We start from the raw sequence: 24483 nt of genomic DNA, 5'->3' as shown, positions 1-24483 counted from the left end.
CCCGCCCTCTCCAATAGACAAAAATCTACAACAAGATCATGCGTCTGTGCACCTCCAATATGTCCATGGGTGAGCTCACCGTCCCTCAGATCTGTAACCTGGTGGCCATAGATACCAACCAGCTCATGTGGTTCTTCTTCCTCTGTCCTAACTTGTGGGCCATGCCAGTACAGGTAAGATAGATTTTTGATGTATGATTAATGGATGATGTTTTTTTGATGTGTTTTTACCAAATCCATCTGTTTCCGACTGTTTCCATGATGATGACAGTTCATTAAGCCTGCTGCTGCCGTGCTCCCACAGATAGTATCTGAGGGAACGGACGAATGCTCTACGCGGTCCTCTCGGCCTTGTTATCTCTGTAGCTGACATATGTCCTGTATATTGTTGTTATAGAAGCCTTTCCTTTGGGCTAAATTCCAGGAAGCGGTATCTCTGAGCTCTTTATTTAAACAGAGGTATTTGTGCTGCACTGCATGCTTCCTTTATTCCTATATCTTGCTGTGCATTGTGTGCGACTCAGTATCAGGGAAAGTGGAAGATGTGACGGCTGAAAACAGTCTGAGGAGTTACAGCCACTGTGGGAGCTGGAAAGAACAGATTTACTGCAAATGTGTGCAGTCGATTTCAGGCCTGACCTTCATGCTTTGTGTCCTAAACAGTAAGCGGATTGTGTCGTTCATGGCATCCAGAACTAGAAAAATCAATGTTGTTATATGTATGTGCAATTGACTACTTGGAAGAATTGCAATTGAAGCGAAATAAAAACCCACCCGTCAGCAAAACCTGGAAGTCAGTTAGTTTCTTATGATCATATATTATCTCTCTTTGGAGGGGAACGTGGGGGATGCCCATTATATCACTGACACCTTGGCCACAAACCTTTTTGATCAATGACTGAACACATTATAGCAAACACAGCTTTTTACAGAAAGAAGTGGAGTTCTGTACAGCGATGGAAACGAATAGTTGCACAGTGAAATCGGTATGCAGACACATTTCTCTCTCACCTGAAATTGATTAAAGCTGATTGTCGCTGATACAGCATAACCTGGGGATGTAAACACAGCCCGTGCAACGTTTTTAAAACAAAATTGCAAAAGCTGCTCATGTGGATTCACCAGTTTTCAACTGGAAACATCATCTACTGACATTTCAGTCAGCCTGACATATTGTCTTGATGATAACATTTGCTTTATCGTATTCTCAGCTGTATAATGTCGCTGAAGACAATTTCTAGACAGCGATAAATGCTTCAATATTTTGAGGCTGCTGCTCAACAGTCTTTATTGCTGCAGGATATAAAATGCCGGAATACATATATTTGATGAAACCAACCACCAGTAAGGTCATTGTTAAAAATGTGTCTGTTATGATCAAGCTCATCGGGACAAGAGGAGTGTACACAGCAGGCTGGAAATACCCTGCTGGGTCATCTGAGGACTGAGCTGTATTAGTATTCTGCACCAAAACTGTGAATGAATTTTGCTTTTTATTGCTTCCTTCCCTGATGGCACATGTTATTGGGTTTTCGAAGGTGGGCTGTGATTTCAGAGGTGGCAGATTTTTTTCCTGTGGCTCTTTCTCCATGTCACAGCTCATCACAGCTGTAGGCATTTTAGATTCGAAGCTACAGGTTGTTTAGTACTTTGCTTTTTCACACAACAGGAAAAGTACTTCTGCACCAGATAATACTGCTGACTTACTGACGGTTACATCCCCAATATTGTATCTGCGAAGAAGGCTGTGTTTCTTAACAGTCGCTTTTCAAAAAGCTCCAATGTTTTGGAGTATTTGTGTCAGACAGAACAAGCAATTTCACGCCGTTGCCATCAGTGTGTGACCGGTTTGAGTGGTAAATAGACTAGTAAAGTGTACAGAGTACATTTACAATTTATCAATAAAGTAATCAAGTAATTTCTCAGCACACTGTTTTGTCAAATGTGACTCTGGTGAGGAGCTGAGGGAGACTGTGTGGGATGCTAACCTCGGCCGTACAGTATGCTGCCCCTTCAATGTCAGACACCATGGTTACGCGTGACTCACACCTGGGAGGCAGTTGCTGAATAAAAGACCTTAATAGCGCTATTACAAAGGGAAGAGAATTATATTCTGCTGATCCTGCTTTCATCCACCACCTACCTCCTCTCCAATGGCACCCGTTATCCTGTGAGCCTGAAGGGGAGTGTAAAATGTCACATCCATCTCCATCTGGTTCTGAATGTCCTGGGGATTTCTTAATCTAGCCTGCACTTGAGAGGGGGCAGGTAAACTGCCAAGGACAGGTGGAAACATGACTCATCTCTCCTTTAAACAGGTAGTAAAAGTGCAAGGGAGTGTGTGAGGGATACTGAACGAAGAGAGCAGTGAAATGAGAAGGCTTTTTCATTTTTAGAAATATTTCAGGTTTGATCAATCCTAATTTATCATTGCTGAGTGGTGTCTGAGCGCAAGCTTGTGTTTTTGAAATCCAGGACCTTGTTTGCTTCTTTGCACGTGTGTATAAATGTGAACGTATCAATAATAATGTGTCATCGAAGGTAGTTGTGTCAAATATTAAAGAACCAGTTTTGATGAGTGAGAGGTCACCTCGCATACGTGCTGATGATATCCTTATTGAGCTTGAGGTCACTGCTGCGATCACCATGGTGATCATATTGTTCTGGACGGCGGGGAGCATTATGTAACTGAGGATCTTGTGTTTCTCTTCCACTCTCAGATCATTGTGGGAGTGATCCTGCTCTACTACCTCTTGGGAATCAGTGCCTTGATTGGAGCGACCATCATCGCTGTGTTGGCTCCTGTACAGTACTTTGTGGCCACAAAACTGTCCCACACGCAAAAGAGCACTCTGGTCAGTATGATCATCGGCTTTTGAATCGGGATGCTTTGGTCCACGCTCATGCTTATCTCCACAATTATTTTATTTTCGCTTTTATTTATCTATTTTTACTTTTAGTAAGGTAACTTTGAAACTGGAGGTTAATTTCTATGAAATTCAGTAGTCAGTCACAGGCCTGAGAGGATCACTGGGTTCTTTTTATCTAATCCCATCAACATGTGAACATTTGTGTTTCGAAATTAAATCTGGAATTTACTGTCAACACAGAAAAACAGATACAACAGAAGCCAAGGTTAGTTTTTGATTCTAGACTAACTGGTTAGTTTGAAATAGACCATTTCGGTCTGTGTGGGTCTGGGTTGTTTTGTGAGTTAAGGTTTGCCTCACCTGTTACAGACCATGAAGTTAATGATGTGTGTACTTATGTTCGTACAATCAAACTCTCCCTCTCTCCTCTCAGGAGTACTCGAGTGAGCGTCTGAAGAAGACCAATGAGCTTCTGCGGGGCATCAAGCTGCTGAAGCTGTACGCCTGGGAACAGATCTTCTGTGACAGTGTGGAGGAGACGAGGGGGAAAGAGCTCACCAGCCTGCAGGCCTTCGCTCTGTACACATCCATATCCAGTCAGGACACTTTCTTCTGCAAAGACTGAACTTTGCACTGCTGGCATTTCCTCAGCTAGTGCTAAACGTTTCAGATTTTCTGTTGTAATTGTAATTTTTGAACAAAAAAGTACACACATGATTGACAACTAATGTTTTAGGCATGGCTAATATTGATTATTGAACTTCCACTTTATTTTACAAAAGTGGATCACTCAGCACGTTTGTTTTCTGTCGATGATCCTTCTTTGGCCACACTCCAAAATGAACACTCCATGGCTGCAGCCTTGATATAGACTGTGCCCAAACTAAGATCGATAGTTAAGAATTTCAAGAGCAGTCATAATTCCTGCCTTGACATTTTTATGAGAGTAATAGAAATAAACAGAAACAAGGATTTATTCACTGTGAACACAGTGCAGAGCCTGTGTGACTGCATGAATATTTCACTGGACTATAGAACGTGATGAAGAAGAGAATTTGGGCACTACAAGACAAAACAGAACACAAATGCTGTGTTTGATCTCTTTGTATACATTAGCAGACTTCAGTCGGTGGCTACGAATTTTTTAAACCTGTCTAAACTGGTCTGATGTTGAATTTTCTTTTTTCAAAAACAAACAAACAAAAAAACAATCACTAAATATTTGAAAGGGCTATTTGCAAATGTTTCTTTTGCTACATAGACAACAGTAGCTTTAACAGCTGGTTAGTTACTGGGCTAGAAGAAACAGTCTCTCCTTTACTCACCAAGAGCTGCCTCCAGCTTTGCCAAATATCAGTTGTTGTTTTTTTCACCTCTTTGCATCTACTGAAGTGAGCAACTTGTCTCATTCTAATAGCAACTCACTGCAGCCTCCAATCTGCCTTAATAACAATCACAAGCATCCGCTCCTGACAAGAAACCCCGTCAGTTGGCAGAGAGAATGCATACATGTCCTGTTTAAGGTGGACTGAATATCTACAGAACTTCACAGATAGACTGTTTATCTCTTTTCCTTTCAGTTTTCATGAATGCGGCCATTCCCATCGCAGCTGTGTTGACGGTGAGTTTCATTTCCAATATCGCCATTAATTCCATGATTGCTTGGTTTGGCTCTGTAAGATGAGCCTGCTTATTGTTCTGTGTATTTAAAACCAACACGTGCCGAGCAGAGGGCATCCTGTTGTGTGTGCGTGTGCCAGGCAGTGTGAGTCTGAGACATTTCACAGCGACACAGTGGAGGGCTGTCTGACAGCACCACACCAAATCCTGCCTGTATTTATAGAAGACCTTCATAGTTGTAGGTCCGAGTGGTGACAAATTACAGAAGTCAGACAGATACCAAGGACAGGACAACAACTGAGGACAAATTAAACAAACGATTCATCTCTTGATTTGATTAGATTTTTTGCTTGAACTGGCCAAGGTTCACTGATCAGTCAATCAAAAATTATGGATCCCAAGGTTTAAGGATTCTGGTTCTAGATACTAACCAAAGCTGTGTCATCCTGCAGACGTTTGTGGTTCATGTTCACATCTCAGAGGACGCAGATCTGTCTCCAGCTGTGGCCTTTGCCTCTTTGTCCCTTTTTCACATCCTGGTCACCCCCCTCTTCCTGCTCTCGAGCGTGGTGCGATCCACCGTCAAGGCTCTTGTTAGGTGAGAAACTAAAAACACGCAGACAGCTGAACACTGCCTGGTCATCCTCACTTATTCTCATGTGTTCATTTTCAACTGCTAATCCGTCAGAGCCGCAGGGGGCACTGGATCCAATCCCAACTAACCTCATTCTCATGCAATTAAAAAAAAAAAAAAAAAAGAAAACGTTCATTTGTTTTTGTATTTAAATCTGAAATATTAACAGACACACCACTGAAGACTGAGCCGAACAGGATTAACAAGATTAAATAAAACAGGAAATTTTCCTGCAGTTCAACCTTTGTTCATGTAACAAGGAGTATAATTTGTCATTGAGCTTAGTCCAGTGGGCTCTACTGCTGATTGCACTTTTTATTTCAGCAGTTAGCTTTATTTAAGCAATTACTTTGGCTGTCACAGCATCTAATGCGATCAGGCAGCTGCAGCCACACATTTTCTCTCCGTCAGCCACTAATCCTGCACAAGCCAGTAAGTCAACGTACATTTTGTCCCTCCAGTTCTGCTCACTGCTCTGATTTCTAGATGTATACAGATAACTCGCTGCTAGTTTGCATGCTCAGATCTTAAGGAGGGATGCGTTTGAGTTTGATGCTAGTGCAGCCAAGAGTAGACTCACTTTCTTAATCTGTCACAGCACAGGAGTTTACTGCGATGGCCAAAGTGGCGGGAGGCCACCGCCATCCACTGTGCCAGTGTGAGCGCCTTATTCTAACCAGGGAGGCTTTTTCTCTCAAACACAGAATTTGTCCTAGATCCTTTGTGATGTCTATTTTGAGACAATGTTATGAGACACATTTTGTCATCTCAGAATGTGCTGACATCGAATCTCCTCTCTCCAACATAAGAAAATGTTTTGATATGAAGGAAAAAAAAAAAACAACTAAAGTCAATACAAATACAAAAGTCAATGTTGAACTTGGAATATATTTTATTCAATCTAAATTTTAAATTTGCCTCTGTGTAATCATCTATTTATTAAAAATTTAACATTTCGTGTTACATGAATCATCATACTTTTCTTAACTGTAGTAACGCTCCTTGTCCTGATGAATAGCAGACTGTAGCAGTTTATATTTGTTTTACTGTAGCCTGTTTTCTTATTATATATATATATAAAGCAAATGAGGGAAGACAATCCCAGATACAAGTTTTGATATTCAGTATGAATTAAAGAAGGAAACATTTGTTCCTATTCAGAATGAGAAATACAGTTTTAGATTTAATTTGGAGACATGGAGATCACAATCACAATCCCTTGACTTTCCTGTCTGTTTCACAGAAAGAAGGATGTTGCAGTATTCATCACGGATGTTGTTATCTTTGCATGGATGAAAGCTGTTGTAGTTATTCACACTCTGTGATCTGTCAGTGTTGGGTTGTTTTGTTTTGTTTTGTCTTTTTTTTTCTGTAGAACTCATTCCAATAGCCAGATTCCAGTCTATTTTTCTTATCACAACTTGCTTGTCTCTTCTCTCTCCATGGTCTGAGCTGCAGCGTTCAGAAACTCAGTGAGTTCTTCATAAGCGATGAGATTGGAGATGCACAGGAGCAAAGTGCGATGCTCTCTTCTGGCACCAGTAATCACAACCAAAATAGGTACCAGGCTGTGGTGAGTCAAAATGAAACAAATGAAACAATCCTGTTGGTCTGATTTTTATTGTAAAAAAAAAAAATTAGACAAGCTTTGTTTCTCACCAACTCATCCACTGCTGCATCCATGCTGTCTCATTTTGTTGTCCCCCTGCTCCTTCCTGTCAAAACATCCACATGACCCCTGTGTGTCCTTTGTGCTGGATCTTGCACAACCCACCTCTAGTCGTCCTCTAAATCTTTCCCTTTCTCATCCACCTCCTTTTTACCCCGACGCCTCCAGCCCCTGAAGGTGGTGAACCGGAAGCGCCCCCCGAGGGATGACTGGAACAATTACACCTCACAGGGGGACCCGGAGGGTGAGCTACCCTTCCACGAAATGGACCAAGGCGTTTGTTTCAAGGTGAGAGGGAGAAAGGGAGCGAACGAGGTCTGGAGGTGAAGCAGACACGCAAACTTGGGCACGCTTTTCCTCCAACTTAGATCACAGCAATAATGTATTAGCTGTCATATTGCAGCTTTAGTTTTGTCTCATTAAGGTCAGCAAAGGAATATCTTTACCGACTGACTTCATGGGAGGATAATGTTTTGCCACAATCAATTTAGCCGTTATAAATGCCAGAGAAACTTTTTTTGGATAAAGGGTAACAAAATGCTTCGCAGGCTTGTTTTGGGGCTCATTATCTTTATGACATGAAGGTGTTCCTGCTATTTTCAGATGAAACATTTTCTGTGCTAAGCAACCTTTCTTCTAGATACCAGCTACGGTTGCAAAGTGATGCTCCAGAAAAAGGGACTGCTTTCTCCAGTTCACAGTCTCCATCCACAGTGTCTCGAGGTTGATTGACTGAAAGGGTATTTTTAAAGTGACCCGAGGTTTCCTCATTACAGTGTCGCCTCTGCATCAAAGCGGTATTTTGGACACCACTAATCACATTCAGGCAACACTAAAAATAATGTGCCTGATTTCTGTGGTCTCTGTAGCTCTCAGAATCAGATTGATTTGCCCAAAAAAGCAACCTTACAGCGTTTATTTTTAATATCTGTGGTATCGTGAATTGTAGATTTGTCGTTTAATCTAGCTCTGTAGCATGCTGTGGAAAACTGCTCAATTCATTCTTTGTAAGTTGTTCACATTATCATGCAATGAATAAGAATGAGGTTACATTTACCTCCTATTGCCTAACTGCCACGCTGCATCATTTCTGGCTGAAGAAATGAAGGAGTTCATCTCTGATTGACTTCTGGAGATATCTGTGTCCTCTTTTCAGATAAGTAGCGGTTATTTCACCTGGACAGATGGACTGCCAACACTTTGTAATGTGGACATCAGGATTCCTTTTGGTGAGCTTCAGGCAACATGATCCAAATCCTTAATACATGAAATAATTCCTGTTTATTTGCCTCCTTTAGTTTCTGTCTATGATTTACCGACAGTTGTTTCCTCCTCTCATCAACTCTAAGGTAAGCTCACTATGATTGTGGGCCAAGTGGGTTGTGGAAAATCATCTCTGTTGCTAGCAGCACTGGGAGAGATGCAGAGAGTATCAGGAACAGTCGTCTGGAACAGGTCGGTCAAAGTTTCACGCTTATTATTATTTCACGCGTATAAGTTACGCGCTTATTATTTTCATCACTGTTGGGATTTGACGTGCTGAGAGATTTAGTGTCAATTGAAACAAAACAAAACCTAAAAAAGTCCTCTGGAAATAATTCTGATTCTCCTTTAGGGTGGGGGATGCTGATGCTTATCATTTATCCATAATCTGATATATACTGAAATTAATTGTTTCTGAATAGAGACACTGTCTGCTTCTTCCTTCACCATGGAAGTGCTGTCTCATTAGCATGGCAGCAACAAAAGTCACCCCACATATATCAACCACATCCACGTCTATTCAGAGGGAGCCCTATTCTGTCTCCCTGCTGCCTGCAGTTTATTCTTGAAATGAAAAGGCAGGCCAGAGGTGAAAGATGAATTTGCAGTAAATTGCTCTCCGCAGAGATCTGGACCACTCTGTTTTCCTTCCTCATCCCCGGCCTGTGTGTGCTCTCTAGGCCTGTGTGATAGTTGGCTTTAGAGGAAGGCTGGGTGATTTGTTCATGTGTGTGTTCTCCGGCAGCAGTGTGTTCTCCATCTCTGGCAGGACTGTGCAACAACCGTCAACATCTGACCCCCAAGCGGGCCGCCACCATGACACAGCACTGTAACAAAAATGGATTTCTAGGTCACTGAAACAGAGGTGATAATTCAGCTTTAACGAATTACTTCTGTGAGAAGGAATGCCGTGAAGTGAAGAACATTACACGCCCCATTGATGCATAATTTCATATTCATATTGAATTTCGTCAACTTCATATTCACCTGTGCTGCACTCATTACAGTCTAATTTAATCTGAAAATTAAAGCTTTTCGCCCCAACCAGCTCAGTGCTTCCAGATCTTTTTTGACTGGAGATCATTAGATATAAAACATTTTCACTCGTCGCCCTCGTATCAGCTCTCCAGCCTCTTTCTGAGCTTTCGCTCTCATCTAATTGCTTTCTCCTCAACAAACTGAGTTGATAAACCTTGGGGTGGCATGACACCAGTAGTTATCACAATATGAGAGAGCATGATCCTCTCCGTGTAATATATATATATATATATATATATATATATATATATACAGTATGTACTGTATATACTGTATATACAGATTTTTAATATTTCACAATATATTGACAAAAAGTCAGCTTCTGACCCTTAAGGTGTAAATGTCCTGACTCCGAGATGGAACTAACTATGTTAAATCAATGTACTGAGATGTCCCTGAATTCATATTTCTGCTTTTTGCTGCATTTTGTATCGCTTTGCTCGGATGAAATTTCTCATCGGTAATGTGTTTACGTTTAGTTTTAGCACCTGAAACAGAATCCTCACATCCTGCCAGATACCTTCAGGGAGCCTGTAATTTGTTGCTTGTGCCGCGATCACTCTTCATTTGTCAACGAAGCTTAGATCCCCCTACTGGGTTGTCATTCTGACAAACACACACACACACACAGGCCATTCCTCCCTCTATTCTGACACTTGTGTCGAGCAGGCACTCCCTTTGATATTAAGTTGGATTGTGCACCCTGCCAAGCACTGAGGCCACTCACTTATCATGTCTCCTAGAGAGAAACTAAGGAGCTGCCAGTTAAAATGCCCTCTGGATGTCCTCAGTATAACATTCGGAGGCGGCCATCAGTTTGTTTCTCCACAATGTTTGTCGGTATTTTTGTTGTGCCTCGCTTCCGTCACAGACATTTATAGTTCATGTATGGAAGAGTAGTATCTGGGAGGGGTAAGGCCTGCTTTTGAGGAATGCCCATAAATAAAACCTTTTTTAGCTTTAGATAAATTCAGCATAGAGCAGGACGCGGCTGACACCACGAAGACATGTGAAGCCAAAGCAGTAGAGGACAAATGGGAGTACTGCGTGTGTTTGTGGAGGGGTAAACAGTCTGAGCGGTCACTAATTATAGTGCTTCTGCTTGTCAGAGTTGAAGACAACCTCATTGGCTTGTTTGACAGTGATTGGTGAGTCAATGGTCACTGATCAGCTCCTGGTGTTCATTTCCTTCATGTGCTTAAATGAATAATGAAGTGATAAAAAATATTTTTGCCGTCTTAACTGAACGTTCACGATGATTTATGAAGTGTCCTGTTACAGCATGACCGTCTTTGACAAATAGGGTCATGCCGACAAATTTGTCTGAGTGCATTAAGGATTCAGCAACGCTGGCTTCAAGGTCTAAACAGAGTGGGTGTGATTTCAGTTTCTGGCTTTGAATGAATTCTAATTAGTGTCAGATTAAATAAAACTGCAGCGGGTCCAGTTACAGGTCAGAGAGATGACCGACACAATCTGTCATTTCTTGAGGTGCGATCCCCTCACCCACCTGCTCCCTCTTGCCCCCGTTGTTCCGCCCTCTGTTTTCCCGCTCCAAATACGGCGTGCAGCAGGGAGTGCCTGGGATTTCTCTGCCATTACAGTGGAACGCTATTGGAATAGTGACCTCAGTGTCTGATGGATATCATGTGAGCGGTTAACCAGGCAGCAGTAGGCAGCTGGATGGTTAGCTCACAACACTGAGCAATCCCATGCAGCACCGGTGGACTCCATATTGACCCCAAATCAAAAGAGACGATCAATATATAGATGTATTGTTTTTATCTGGTTTCAGTTACGGATGTAAAAAAACACCACACACAATAAAAACAAAGCAAGGACATTTCCTTTCAGAAATGTAAATGACTGCTGGTGAATGGGGAAGCATTTTCAGTCAGTATCAGGCGTGGCCATCACATTGACCATGCACCATTACTCCTCGTCATCATTAGGGCGCCTTCAAGTCTTGATGATGGGCGTTCGGTTTAGTACAACAGTCATAATGGTGGGAGGTTCCCTAGCCTGGGTTTGATGGCTGCACTACTGATAGACACCATTTTATACACGTCCATCGTGAATCCTCCTTTGGTAGGACCTCGAGTCCTCGCAGGTGTTGAGTGACATGATGGGAGCATCTTGCTGGGTGATTCAATCCGAGGTGAAAGCTGAAAGTTGTCAGCTCTTGCTTGATTGCTCTGTGTTTATGAGGCAGGCTTTTCAGCATCTTTCAAGATCTTTCAAGTGTCATTAGGTGATGAGGACTGATTAGGTGATTTTCTGAAGTGCAGTTTATTTATTTATTTTTTCTCAATGTGTTGTTGAAAATGATGGTTAATTGAGGAAAATTCCCCGTCCTCCTTCAGCTGGTTCATTTTTACATTTTATGTTGTTGTGCTTTTATATAATCGCACCATCGAAAGTTGCTGACAGACATTATCATTACATTTGTTTCCCACATATAAAATTTGGTAAAAATGTCACTGACTTATACAGAAAATGGCTGACAAATGTGACAGATTGAAACAGCCAGTATCACCAGAGATTATATAAAGGTGCCCAGATACGGATGCCTGGCCTACTTTACTATACAACAGGACTATTAAGTTAATACTTAACAGCCTCCTAGTATTTAACAAATGTCAAATATTTGCTGTCTTATCACTCTTTTATAAGTGCTGCGTTGCCCTGGTTATTTGTGTTTTTACTGTACCCATTTGACTATCGCATTGTCGCACTGTCGCATCAGTAATTCAGTATTTAGATTAAATATATCATTTGGGCATTTGGGTGCATTCAGTTCACAAACACACAGTTAGGCAGTCGGTGGTGTTTACATCCGTCAGTGGCATGGCAGGGCTTCTCAAATGACAGTCACCAGGTCACGTCCTGACAGCTGCGGTCTCTCTTGCTGCAGTAGAGGCAGCAATAAAACCAGTTCTCAGTCTCAGAGCTGGTAGAGGTGTAAATTTGTCAAAGCTAAAAATACAACGCAGTTACAGCCGACCAAATGCAAAGCCACAAACAGCCAGAGCGTAATGAATTGTAAGGTTACATGTGTTACCTTTTACTTGCCTTTTTTTTTTTCATCACAACCATGTACAAATTTCACTTTTGGACTTTCAACGGGGAACAGTGCTTTGAAGTATCATTCAGAAGAGCTCCAATTATAGTTTGTCATTTTCTATTTTCTGCAGCCTGCCAAACCCGGAGACCGAGGGAGATGAAAGGTGAGCTCTGTGGAAAAAGGCCCAACACTGTCTGCATTTTCACTCCAGTCAAGTGAACATCTCAGACACACACAAGCATGAAACCAGTGGTTTTATTTTAGCGCTCTGTGGTTTGCTGTTTCTTTTTATTTTTCCCAGTTTCTCCCACATTCTGATGTCAGAGATGCTGTACATTCCCAGTTATTTACAACATTTGAACAAACGTGTGCACACGTCCTTATAAATCACTGTATCATCTCTCACCACAACAAACAGCCTACCTATGTTTGCAGCTATGGGACAACTTAAAGTGATAGACATGAGCGAGATACCAGCGATTAGTGATAAATATCATGCTGATGAACCGGTCAGCCTGGGGAATCTGATCCTCTGAGAACCAAACGTCGATGCTCATTTCCATATCAGCAAATTACAGGAAGAAAAACTGGGTGGGGTTGGGGTGGGCCACTGGTCTTATTTTTAGGTAGGATAAGATCACAGCTAATGACAGTTGTGTTCATGTGGGGCAGTGGTTGGCCTGTTTGTGTTTTGGCTGCTCAGAAGTGACATGATTGCTGCGCAGTCTGGGGTGTGCGTTTGTGTGTTACTTTTTTACTACAACATTACAGGTGTAAAGTGTAGTTCCAGTACCTGTTGATCAGAGAGAAATGGTTTTCATCATCTTATGCTTATGTGCTTGTTTGCATTTGGTGTTTTCTTGGCAGCCCCACAGACAGAGATGCAGCAGCTGACGGAGACGTCAGGTGAGCTCAGATGAAAACATTTTACAAACTGCAGCGATTACAGAGAACAATACATTCCCTCCACTTGCATATTTGCCCCTGACTTCACACACACCCCTCTGACTTAAATGATCTCCAGACCAAGTCTTTGAGGACTGGGATCATTGTTATCCATCAGCAGTTTCTGAGGCTGCGGAGTCCTTTTGGGCCGAGAGGTTAAACTTTCTTAACATAAACCATGTGTGAAATAAAATTCTCATTAAGAACTCCATATTAATCTGTTTGTGGGACACCTCTGATTCTGTGTCGTAATGGCCTTAATAGGAAGAGGGGGGCTGTGGCCTACGCTTCCCAGAAGCCCTGGCTGCTGAACGCCACCCTGGTTGAGAACATCACCTTTGAGATGCCCATGATAAAGCCAAGGTAAGACCTGATGTTTGCACTGAGTGGTTTAAAATAAATGAATGGTGGTTGAATTTGGTTCGGGGGTCTTCTGCTGATAGTCAGGATGGTGAGACACTGCAGGACACTGCAAACAGAAACATGTGTGACTTTAGAAATGCAGATAGGAAAGAGGAAAGAGATGAGAAAGCACACAAGATTCCCTAATTCCCATTAGGGAACCCAAGCAGGAATAAGGGCCGTTGGTCAGGCTGAATCCTTCATCTGTGTTAATCTGTCAGGAGCTACTGCTGAAACATATTCAGTGACAATTCTTTTTCCTCAAAGCTGCAACAAGAGCAGCCGCTCTTCAGTGTTGTTTGATTAAAGTGAAGGAGGCCCGGCAGGGTCCATTCACCTCATCAGTGGGAATACAGGGAACTAAATCAGAACCGCCTCCTGGCACACAGTTCAACCTGTCTCTGAAATGGCCGTGCTGTTTGAGCAATGGCTCTAAAATAACTGCAGCGAAAAATAAATGGATGTAATGTTCTTTATTCTCCGAGCTGTTAAATATACTGGAGAAAAAAAAAATTATGTTGTCAGCCAAGTTGTTAAGAAAGAGAGCCAATAACCTTCCTGCTCCCTGAGGCCACTGTGGTAAATTGGATGGGCTGATGTCTGATTAAGTAAACAGTTCACCAAAAAAAAACCCAGATTGTTTCTTCCTCATTAAACAGTTTTGAGGCTGGAGAATCTGGCTTAAGCTGCTCTCTTCCATCACTCTGTTTCTACATTTACTCTCCTACCTTCAAAACATATGTTGCGTTCGCCTGCATGGGCATAACACAGAACACACACTTTCTCATCCTTAACTCACACATGCAAACACACACACTCGCTCACTCAAAGCCAATAGCAGACACTCACAACAAATTTCCCATCAGGGCGCTCTCTGGGTTTAATGTCTTGATACACCTAATGGACAGCTGTGCTTTGTTGCTGTGGAGATGATCTATAAAAAAAAAAGAGATGTGTACCCACATGTGTCCTCCATTCTCCATCTCCTCTGTCCTTCTCTTTGCTCATCTCTTTATTCCTGCTGCCAGCCTATTTGGCAGATGGGCCCACTTACTTTCAAGCTACATTAACATGTTTTTATTAAAAGGCCCTGTGAGCCTCTCTGTTGATTGTGTTTACTGCTGTATCATTTATTAGCTTTTGTGGACATCGTGTCCACAGTTACATCAAAGCTTTAATGGAGATGATGAATAATTCATCTTCATCTTCCGCAATGATGATTTCTAACAACTAACAAACCTCATTCTAATGTGACTACAAAAGTCTGGACTGATTCCTCTACGGAAAGAAGAGCTTTCATGATATTGAAACTAAGAATATATCAGCAGAGGAATTAACAGTTTTGCATAACCCCAAGTACTTTAGTCCGGATACAACATAAATAAAGACAACTGGCCTGAACTCTGTATCCATCTGTTGTTGAAGTAAGTGAGATCTCAGGGCAAAAATTTTCAAGTCTTAAGCTGCTGAGATACTTGATTTTTAGTGCTTGATGATTTAAGACTTTAATGGTTTAGATTTATCATCTAAATGACATTAACATTACAATGAGGAGGGCTGCAGTTTCCTTCTGCTCTCTGTCCTGACTGGGATTCTTTTTGTGTTTCATGCAGATACAAAGCTGTCATTGAGGCCTGCTCTCTTCAGCCCGACATCGATATCCTTCCCCAGGGTGACCAGACTGAGATCGGAGAGCGGGTTGGTGTTTTTTTTTTGGTCCTTTTTTGAAAAAACAAAATCCTCTGTGGTGTCATGGTCACCGAGTGCGGTTCAGTGTCACCAAGATCATTTATCATCATAACTGCAGCAGAAAGGATTTAATTTTTGCTTGGAGGAAGCTCAGCTGACCTTGCTTACACAGGATTCTGTCATATTGGATTTTGTCATGAACCAATAATGCAGGAAACAAACCACAACTTCCTTTATTACCCTGGGGCCAATTTTTCTTTCAGTCCTCGTTGCAGTGGTTATTGTACCACAAAGTAATTCTGTTTGTGCTCACTCTCCTGTCTCTGGTGCAGGGCATCATCCTATCTGGTGGGCAGAAACAGCGTATCAGTGTGGCCAGAGCCTTGTACCAACAGACCAACGTGGTCTTTCTGGTGAGTCTTCACACAGACATTTTTCTTTTTCAGAAGAAAGGATTCAGTCGTTGGTATGCACCCTTAGTTGACCTTGTTAGCAGGCGGTAAGTACTGCGAGGGAAACAGTGTTTCTGAAGCTTTGCCTGAAGAGGGATTCTGTTTCTGATGTGACAGGAATAGCAGCACACCTCCTTAATCTGAGCTGCAGAGCTGGGAAACTAAATAGGTTTTTTAGATTTGAAAATGTCAGCCTGTGATTAATAAACGTCGGTCCTACGCCTTTGTATCCAGGATGCAACTAAGAGAGACTTTTTTTTTAGGGGTTAATTTGCTGATTTTTTTTTTTGTCACGTCGTTTTATCATAAAATGTTAAAAATATCAAATGCTTTATCAGATGCTTAATAATATATTTAATTTGCTTGTAGTGTCAGACTGATGGCTTAAAACCTATTACTTGCAGCAGGTTTGAAGGAGAGCACATTCAGCTCTGTGCTGTATGGCCGCGGCCAATCCAGCCAATGCAAAGCTGACTGAAACACTGTCAAATATGACGAGAGGCTGATATCTAGTAATACAGTCTATGAGCAAATCAGATTTGACCAAACCTCAACCGAGCAGGTTATTTGAACTATTTAATTCTTCACAACAAACTGCTTGTTCAATTATTTTTGCAAACAGTTTTTATCTAAGTCTGACCATGTGGTTTTGTTTTTTTTTGTTTTGTTTTGTTTTTGTTTTTTTAGGATGACCCTTTTTCTGCCTTAGACATCCACCTGAGTGACCATCTGATGCAGGACGGCATCCTGAAGCTCCTGGGGGAAGAGAAGAGGACGGTAGTGTTGGTTACACACAAGCTACAATATCTACCACATGCAGATTGGGTAAGACGTGTGTGTGTGTGTGTGTGTCGATTAACTATAGATTTGCTAGATTTGCATATTGTGTGTCTCTGAAACTGTCAGTAATTTATGATACTATTAAATTATTCATGGTGTAAACACCCCTCATTGGAGATGCAGATAGTTATCTCAGAAAAAAACGACTGATTGATTTCCCCTCATCTAATACTACAGATTGCATTTCTTCGTTCACGTGTGTTTGCTTTATCAGATTATTGCCATGAAGGATGGCACCATCCAGACTGAAGGGACACTGAAGGACATCCAGAAGGCTGAGCCTGAGCTCTTCGAGCAGTGGAAAACTCTGATGCACAGACAGGACCAGGAGTTTGAGAAGGTGACTGATGACTTTAAAATCCAGAAAAAGCGCTCATGAATTGTTCATGACTTTGAATCAGACTGTATTTATCTCTGGTCTCTGGTTCTGGAGCTAATCCCAGCGTACACTGGGTGAGGGCGGGGTCATCCTGGACAGGTCGCCAGTCCGTCACAGGGCTGACACACAGAGACAGGCAGAGACCAACAACCGCTCACACTCACACTCAGACCTACGGCCAGTTTAGAGTCACCAGTTAATCCAAACGTGATGTCTTGATGGTGGGAGGAAACCCACATAGGCACGGGGAGAACATGCAAAAGTCCCAGGCCGGGAATCGAACCTGTGACCTTCTTAATGTGGGGCAACAGGGCTAACCACTGTGACCCTGTGCCACTCGTGCCCTTCGTTTAAGAGCTTTTACATTCAGTTTAATAATCTGTGTGTTTGCTTAATGTTGAAGATCAGATTGCTGTCTTTATTTCTCCTCCAGGACACAGACGGAGCCAGCATGACCGTTCTGGAGAGGAACAACCTGCGGAGGGCCATGTACTCCAGAGAGGCCATGAAGACCGAAGAAGATGAGGAAGGTGAGAGTTCAGAGTCAAAACACAACTGTGTCAACAGTGTGTGTGTGTGTGTGTGTATTCTGGTAATGATATGAGCGGACTATCATTTCCCTGCTGGTGTTTATTTCCTGTAAATCTCCTGCGATTAAAAAACGTGAACTCATGAACTTATTTTAGCGTTCACACCGTCTGCAGTGTTTTCAGGGATTTTAACGACGGCTTTCATTTCTTTTGACTCTACTTAGTTTATTCTGTCCTGTATATTCAGTACAAATATGGCATGGGTGCACTTTTACAACCCCTCTCATCAGCAGCCCCGATGTTGTGGCTAGAGACTGAATCTGTATGTGTGGATGGGTGTGTGTGTATGTGTGTGTATGTGTGGATGGGTGTGTGTGTGTGTGTGTGTGTGTGTGTGTGTGTGTGTATGTGTGGATGGGGGGGGGGGTGTCGTTGTTTCCACTATAAAAAGTGCAATTACAGTTGAGGGTGCTGTCGTGCTCTGGCTGTACTCTTTATCTGTGTTCTGTGTTGTCTCCCATGAACTGGTGGCACCCCGGGGTGGAGCTGTGGGATGGCTCAAGCCCTCATATTCGATCGAGCAGGTGTGGGCAAAAAGCATGGTTTAAAAAGAAAGACAGCACAAAAAAAAAAAAAAAAAACAAAACCCACAACTTTTGCGTAATTGTGACAAGCAAAGCAAACTCCCGCTGTGTGAGCTTCTACCATTAAAGCCTCTTCATTCATATAGTCTTTCGTTTCTCTCGCTTTTTCCACAAGCATTTGTCTCGCCTGCTTCTGAAAATGTGCCAAACGCCGTCATGGTTGTAGATGTTGGTAGCTTTAGTCTGTTTTAGCCCTGCCAGTCATTTCTTGCTCCTCTGCTCTCCTGCTTATTTTTATTCGAGCTTCACTGACACCCACATGCAGCCTTGTGCTCCAAAGCTTGCTGCATGATGTGTTTGTGTGTGTGATATATTTACATCCAAGGTGAGGAGGAGGTGAGAGGCATTTAACATTAGCGACTCACCTCTGGTTCTTGTGTCATGGCTGCTCCATTTCCCCTGAAAAGCACGCCGTTCATGGGAATGAGGACCTGCTTGGTGCCGTAGACTGAAGCCTGGGTTCTCCTCTTCTGTGACCCTTAAACCGCGGTATTTTTTCCCTCATCCCTCTCATCCTTCGCGTTCTTGAAGACAGATAAGAGGAATTAAAAAAAAGAAATTTAGAAAATCAAAAAAGAATTTGTTCGGAAAGGAAAGGAAAGGTGGAATAAATATAGGATGGATGAAATATTGTGTGGCGGGGAGCATTTTGACAGTGAGTCACAGAAGAGGAGAGAACATTTAAATACAGCTGTGGTTTTTTTTTCCAAAGGCAGAGGCCAAAAAAAAAAACCAAACAAACAAACATATCCTCCCAGAAGAAATCGAAAATTGGGCATAATCAAGTTTCACTCTGGAAAAAAAACAAAAACAAGCCAAGACGTCACCATTTTTAACGCCTTTGTCTTGATCCCAGAGGAGTCCGTGAGCAGTGAGGATGATGACAACCTGTCGCAGGTGATGCGTCAGCGAGCCACCATCCCATGGCGTTCCTGCAACACCTACCTGTCCTCCGCCGGAGTCCTCCTGCTCTCGCTGCTCCTCCTGTCGCAGCTCCTCAAACACTCTCTCATGGTTGCCATCGACTACTGGCTGGCACACTGGACGTCGCAGGTCATCACAGCCAAGAAAGAGGCCACGGCTCACAACTGCAGTAGTGCTCAGGTGAGAGACAGAGTTGGTTTGAACATTGTCAGCAGGCATTTTTCCCTGAAGATGTAATCTATAAATAATCATTCAATACTGGCGAAGAATGATTGAATTATATGACTTTATTAAAGAAATCTTTTCAAAAACACTTGTTCTGTTGTGAATGTCGACCAAGCAGAATTGACCTGAAACACAAACCCAGATGCTGCCAGCTCCAGATGAACTGTTCACGCAAGCCTGCATCAGCTGCAGCTCAGTCTCATGTTTATATTGGAGCAACAGAGATGCATCCATGCAGTCTGTGTCGAAGTAGAACAGCATTTAATTGTTTTGTTGTTGATTGTTTTGAGGGAGAGCTGCTTGGATATGTAAAGATGGAGAGGCTTGAATTTGTGATATGACCTGAGGTGAAACTGAAGTGTGTGTGTGAAAGTGAAAGACAGTATCACCCACATGACCCTCTTCAGCCTTTATAATTTGAGCCCGTTTTCCAGCCTTAATATTCCCATTAACTGAACTGGCATTCACTCAGATTCAAGCACACACAAACAAAGTCAACAAAACAACATAAATATTGCCAATGGTTAAACTGCAAAATTAATGCACTGAGGTCACAACAGCTGCCGACAGGTCATATTGTTCCAGGCCCAATGAAGCAGCTCTGTCATCAGCATCAACACACAGTTGTGTGTGCGCGTTTGTATATGTATATGCGCGTGTGGAGTAATTGGTTGTGTGTCTGCCAGGTCAAATTTCACACACTCATGCGGAGGCTAACGACAGAGTCAGCTGGGGATGAGGACAACCTCCTCCTCTCACACACACACACACACTCACTGACTGTACAGCCAACAGCACAAAGATAGTTGCTTGAATGCAGAGGACATCTCATCTGGCTCGGCTTCGGTGTGTCTTTGCCAGGTTTATCTAATCTGCGCTTTCTGCTGACTAATCCACTTGGAAGTCCTGCTCCGCTATCAAACACAAACTCTGGTACTTAACCACCACTTTCTGTTACTCCATGTTCACTGTCACTATAAACACACTCATGTCGACTGATATTTTGAATTGTGTGGAGGTCAAACATTAAGAAATGTTAATGCCCAAAGAGAATTTGATTTTAAATGAAGTTGAGTTGATCCGACATGGTTTAGTTTGGCAAATGTTAAATGCAAATATTTACATCGAAGCATGAGACACTGATTCTCACGCGTCCCTCAGTCCTGCACTTTACCTCCCTGTCCCTCCCTAACCCTGCTACAGTTTTAGCATGAGGTGTGTTTACATTTGTGTATCTCTCCTTCTGCTGTTTGTGTTTGAGCTCAGGGACAAAAATGAATGTTGCCGTGCTGGAATAAATTCTTGAAACACATTTTTACTGCAAAATGTAATCGTTTAAATGCAAATGACTGCTCTTACGAACTATGAATTTGAATTAATTCCATGAAAAATGGAGGAATGCAGGTTTGGAAATACTTAAACTAAGAGGGAGAGATTGAGTCCTGAAATAGGAGGTCAGCTGAAGGGAAAAAGAAGTCAGGAGAGTCTTTCAGCTGTTTTTTTTTTTTATCAGTAGTTGCCTCCAAGTTTCATTGTGCTTATAATTACAGTACAAGCAAACTGAGCGACAGGAAACTCCCTCCCCCTTCAAAGACACACACGGAAACTCCCGCCGTGTCCTGAATAACTCTCTTTCTCTCTGTTGTAGGACTGTGGTTTCAGTCACTCATGGTATCTGTCCGTGTTCAGCGTCCTGTGCTGCCTGGGCATCATCCTGTGTCTGGCCACCTCTGTGGCGGTGGAGTGGACCGGCTTCAAAGTGGCCAAGGAGCTGCACCAAAACCTGCTCAACAAGATCATACTGGCCCCCATGAGGTGAAAGTCTGTGCACGCGCTGCAGCTCTGCCTCGTTTTAGATAAAGCAGACACAAGAGATGTGTGTGCTTTGTGCGCATTGACATTTTTTGTGTTTGTGAGGAAATGGATCATTTAAAAGAGGACACACATCTCCCATCTCCCAAAGCACCCTGTTTTTCGCCCCATTACGCAGCACACCATCTGCTTTCCTGACACAAAAGCCAGGAGTTGACACTTCCATAAAAATGCAGACAGGCACATGGCACACTCGCATGTTCTGCATATCTTTTCACGTACACTGCTAAATACTGCTAAACACGGGCATTTCAGATGATGCATTCAGGTTCTTTTTTCATAGCAAATGACCAAACCATTAGATCATATTAAAGAAATTTCTTTATTCAAGTTTCACAAAAATCCACGAGTCCACATTACTACTTTAATTCTGAGGTACCACAATGAACAATGTTCATATTTGGGTTTTTTTTTTTGGAAAGAGACAGATGTCAAATTCTGGACACACAACAAAAAAAAAAAACAAAACCCCAAAACAAAACAGAAGCCAGAGTCTTTATGAGAAATCGTTCATTGATCTTTTTCTCGCCCAGGCTGTTTGAGACGATGCCCATCGGCAGCATCCTCAACAGATTCTCCACCGACACAAACACAATCGACCAGCACATTCCCACCACCCTTGAATGCCTCTCCCGCTCCACCCTGCTGTGTGTGTCTGCCCTGGGCGTCATCTCCTACGTGACCCCTGTCTTCCTCATCGCCCTCCTGCCGCTGGCTGTCGCCTGCTACTTCATCCAAAAATACTTTCGGATGGCCTCCAGGTGAGTCGAACACCTGATGTGGATTTCCCTGATTCACATTTACTAATAAATAAAATGCCATTTTTCATCACCACCTCAGCTTTATGACCAAAACTATTTGACCTTTCCCTGTCGGGTCTTGTGTCTTCTGGGCAGGGACCTGCAGCAGTTGGAGGACAGCACCCAACTCCCTTTATTGTCTCACTTCTCTGAGACAGTTGAAGGTCTCTCCACTATAAGGGCATTCAGGTAATCACAGACAGACTGTCTCTCCTGATGGAGCCATTTCTGGGCCCCACAGCAGAGAGCTGAGCATCCTAGCTGAAGGAGAACTGCTGATTAGGGAGTTTTTTGTTTTGTTTTTTTTTTTTAGTTCCTGTCAGCCACTGATTAAATGCTGATCCTTTTATCCTTTTATTAAAGGGGCCCTGCACTGATTTCACAGGACAAAGAAAACTGTGATAAATACTCATCTTTCTGTTAAAACACCTTTAAGGAATCTTACTTTAACCAAGAGGAGCTTTAGAAAATGTTTACAAGTTTACAGTTTAGAGTTTGAAAGGCCATTAGCCTCCAATGAAACGCTTATGTAGGAAAGGGAAATGACATCCTTGCAGAGGTTGACTAGTCTCTACAAATCTTAGTTTGAATTCTTTTTAAAATCTGTATCGAATGAGATTCAATTTTCAAGTGTCATTCTCCAGAGGAGGAGTCTTTCTTTGGAAATTATAATTTCATTCTAAACCTAAACTCAAATAATTTTAGGTGAAAAGAGATTTCCATCTCCATTTTATTTTTCATTACCAAAAACCTCAGCGCTGGTTTCACTTTGCATTAAAATGTATGAGCTTCTAAAATCGCCCACTTTTCCTCCATCACATAAGAGAAACATTATGCATCCAAATTCATCTTGATTAAATTTCATGTATTTGGCATGATGTTGATTTTCTCTCAGGACCTTCATAGTTACAAAGAGGCTACATGTTTAGCTCGATGCAGTGAGGGCAATAAAAAGGACACTTACAGTTTAAAGGTCGTTCATAAAAAGTCCAGTCGCTCTCTTCTCAGCTCTCTTTGGATAACAATGACCTGGGTGAATGAGAACGCTCACAGAGAAAGGTCATTATGTTTAATTAATAAAGTGAGATGGAGTCAGTGACAGATGAGTGACACAGGCTGTGAGGATAATGACAGATTTCTTTTTTTGTTTTTTGTTTTTTTTCGGCAGGTATGAGCCCAGGTTCAGACAGAGGTTACTGCAGTTCACCGATGCCAACAACATCGCCTCACTCTTCCTCACGGCAGCCAATCGATGGCTGGAGGTCCGCATGGTAACAATCATCCCCATCTGTTCTCTTCTTTAAAGTTCTGGCCCGTTTACTGTTTGTCACACAGCGTCTGCTCCACACGACGACAACGATGATGTCGTTGTGTAACTGCTCCCTCTCTCGGGGTCCCAGAAAACTGAATTTTCCATTCTCCCATTACTGATATGAAATGCGGGCCTCATGTCATGTTTTATGTATGGACTGCACGCTGCTCGCGTTTCAAAGCAGAGAGATAACCATGAGATATGACATCAATGTGAAAAAGAAAACAAGCAGGCATATGTTCATATTTGTGATGTGTGTTGACGTTAACTGACGCATGATAAACAATCACCTTTTATGTTATTTGCTTTCTTAGAATTATTCAGTGAAGCGCTTTCACAGTGCCGTGCTGTGATGTTTTGTTTCTTCAGGAGTACATTGGAGCCTGTGTGGTGCTCCTGGCAGCTGTAGCCTCCATCACAAACTCTCTATACAACCAGTTATCCCCCGGACTGGTGGGGCTGGGACTGACATACGCACTCATGGTGAGACTGTCTTTGTTGTGTGTCGTTTGATGCAAAGCTGAACTGTTTAAGGGCCAAGAATAGTTTATGAAAATGATATTTTAGTGCAAACTCTTCCTGACATCCTATTTTTATTTCCCCATTGCAGAAAACGTTCTCCTGTTTTTACTAAAAAAAAAAAATAAAAAAAATAAATAAATAGATGTCAATTATTTTGTAGTTAATTTAATGTCACAGTTACATCTTGACGCTTGTAAATCTTCTGTCATTGTCACTGTCTTGTAGCTCTTCAGTGAAAGTGAAAGTATCCTCAAATGTTTTTACATGTTTTAGATAAACTGAATAAGTGAATGTTGAGAAACTACTCAAAAATCTAAAGTTGCATAAACTCCTGGAAAGGCCATCTGAAAAGTTGACGGTGATCTGAAAACAGGATTATTTTTTACTTTGCTCTTGGAAGAATTGGTGTTGTGGAGATACAAGGTTGTCACAGGACAGTGATTCAATGTAAAGTGTGGAACTAATATCAACAGCATCCAGTAAGTTGAGAAGGCTGAGTGTGCGTCTATATTCTGACATTTACCCAACTGCTCTCCACTCCTCCTCCTCCACATATCAGGTGTCCAACTACATGAACTGGATGGTGCGTAATCTGGCAGACATGGAAGTGCAGCTTGGCTCGGTGAAGAGGATTAACGGCCTGCTGAAAAGTGAACCGGAGAATTATGAAGGTCTTCTCAGTGAGTGCAGCACCACAGTCACCAGTTTGTATGTGGCGTCTACTTTGGCCTATGTTGGCCATTTTGATCGTACACTGATCCCTGTAATATTAATAAAAAAGAGGAAGAGG

At 42.3% G+C, this 24483-nt stretch overlaps 1 protein-coding gene across 5 annotated transcripts in view; it reads left to right on the top strand.

Moving 5' to 3' along the window:
* The window catches only part of abcc8 (ATP-binding cassette, sub-family C (CFTR/MRP), member 8), a 44929-nt gene that overhangs the window by 16161 nt on the left and 4285 nt on the right, over positions 1 to 24483 (top strand). For 4 of the 5 annotated variants that reach the window (XM_029523153.1, XM_029523154.1, XM_029523156.1 and 1 more), the window contains 24 exons: positions 18 to 173; positions 2720 to 2854; positions 3303 to 3465; positions 4450 to 4490; positions 4942 to 5087; positions 6582 to 6696; positions 6961 to 7080; positions 7949 to 8021; positions 8142 to 8247; positions 12288 to 12320; positions 13025 to 13063; positions 13367 to 13465; positions 15118 to 15202; positions 15526 to 15606; positions 16333 to 16470; positions 16700 to 16825; positions 17298 to 17394; positions 18895 to 19142; positions 20836 to 21002; positions 21593 to 21820; positions 21956 to 22048; positions 23028 to 23130; positions 23541 to 23654; positions 24253 to 24373. In XM_029523153.1, coding sequence (XP_029379013.1) covers positions 18 to 173; positions 2720 to 2854; positions 3303 to 3465; positions 4450 to 4490; positions 4942 to 5087; positions 6582 to 6696; positions 6961 to 7080; positions 7949 to 8021; positions 8142 to 8247; positions 12288 to 12320; positions 13025 to 13063; positions 13367 to 13465; positions 15118 to 15202; positions 15526 to 15606; positions 16333 to 16470; positions 16700 to 16825; positions 17298 to 17394; positions 18895 to 19142; positions 20836 to 21002; positions 21593 to 21820; positions 21956 to 22048; positions 23028 to 23130; positions 23541 to 23654; positions 24253 to 24373 — 2827 coding nt within the window. Of the gene's footprint in view, positions 1 to 17; positions 174 to 2719; positions 2855 to 3302; positions 3466 to 4449; positions 4491 to 4941; positions 5088 to 6581; positions 6697 to 6960; positions 7081 to 7948; positions 8022 to 8141; positions 8248 to 12287; positions 12321 to 12882; positions 12889 to 13024; positions 13064 to 13366; positions 13466 to 15117; positions 15203 to 15525; positions 15607 to 16332; positions 16471 to 16699; positions 16826 to 17297; positions 17395 to 18894; positions 19143 to 20835; positions 21003 to 21592; positions 21821 to 21955; positions 22049 to 23027; positions 23131 to 23540; positions 23655 to 24252; positions 24374 to 24483 lie in introns of all 5 variants that reach the window. The other variant, XM_029523155.1, reaches the window with a different exon arrangement.

This window comes from Echeneis naucrates, chromosome 16 (genome assembly GCF_900963305.1).
Source record: "Echeneis naucrates chromosome 16, fEcheNa1.1, whole genome shotgun sequence".
NCBI lineage: Eukaryota > Metazoa > Chordata > Actinopteri > Carangiformes > Echeneidae > Echeneis > Echeneis naucrates.
This window is presented reverse-complemented; position numbering and strand designations above follow the sequence as displayed.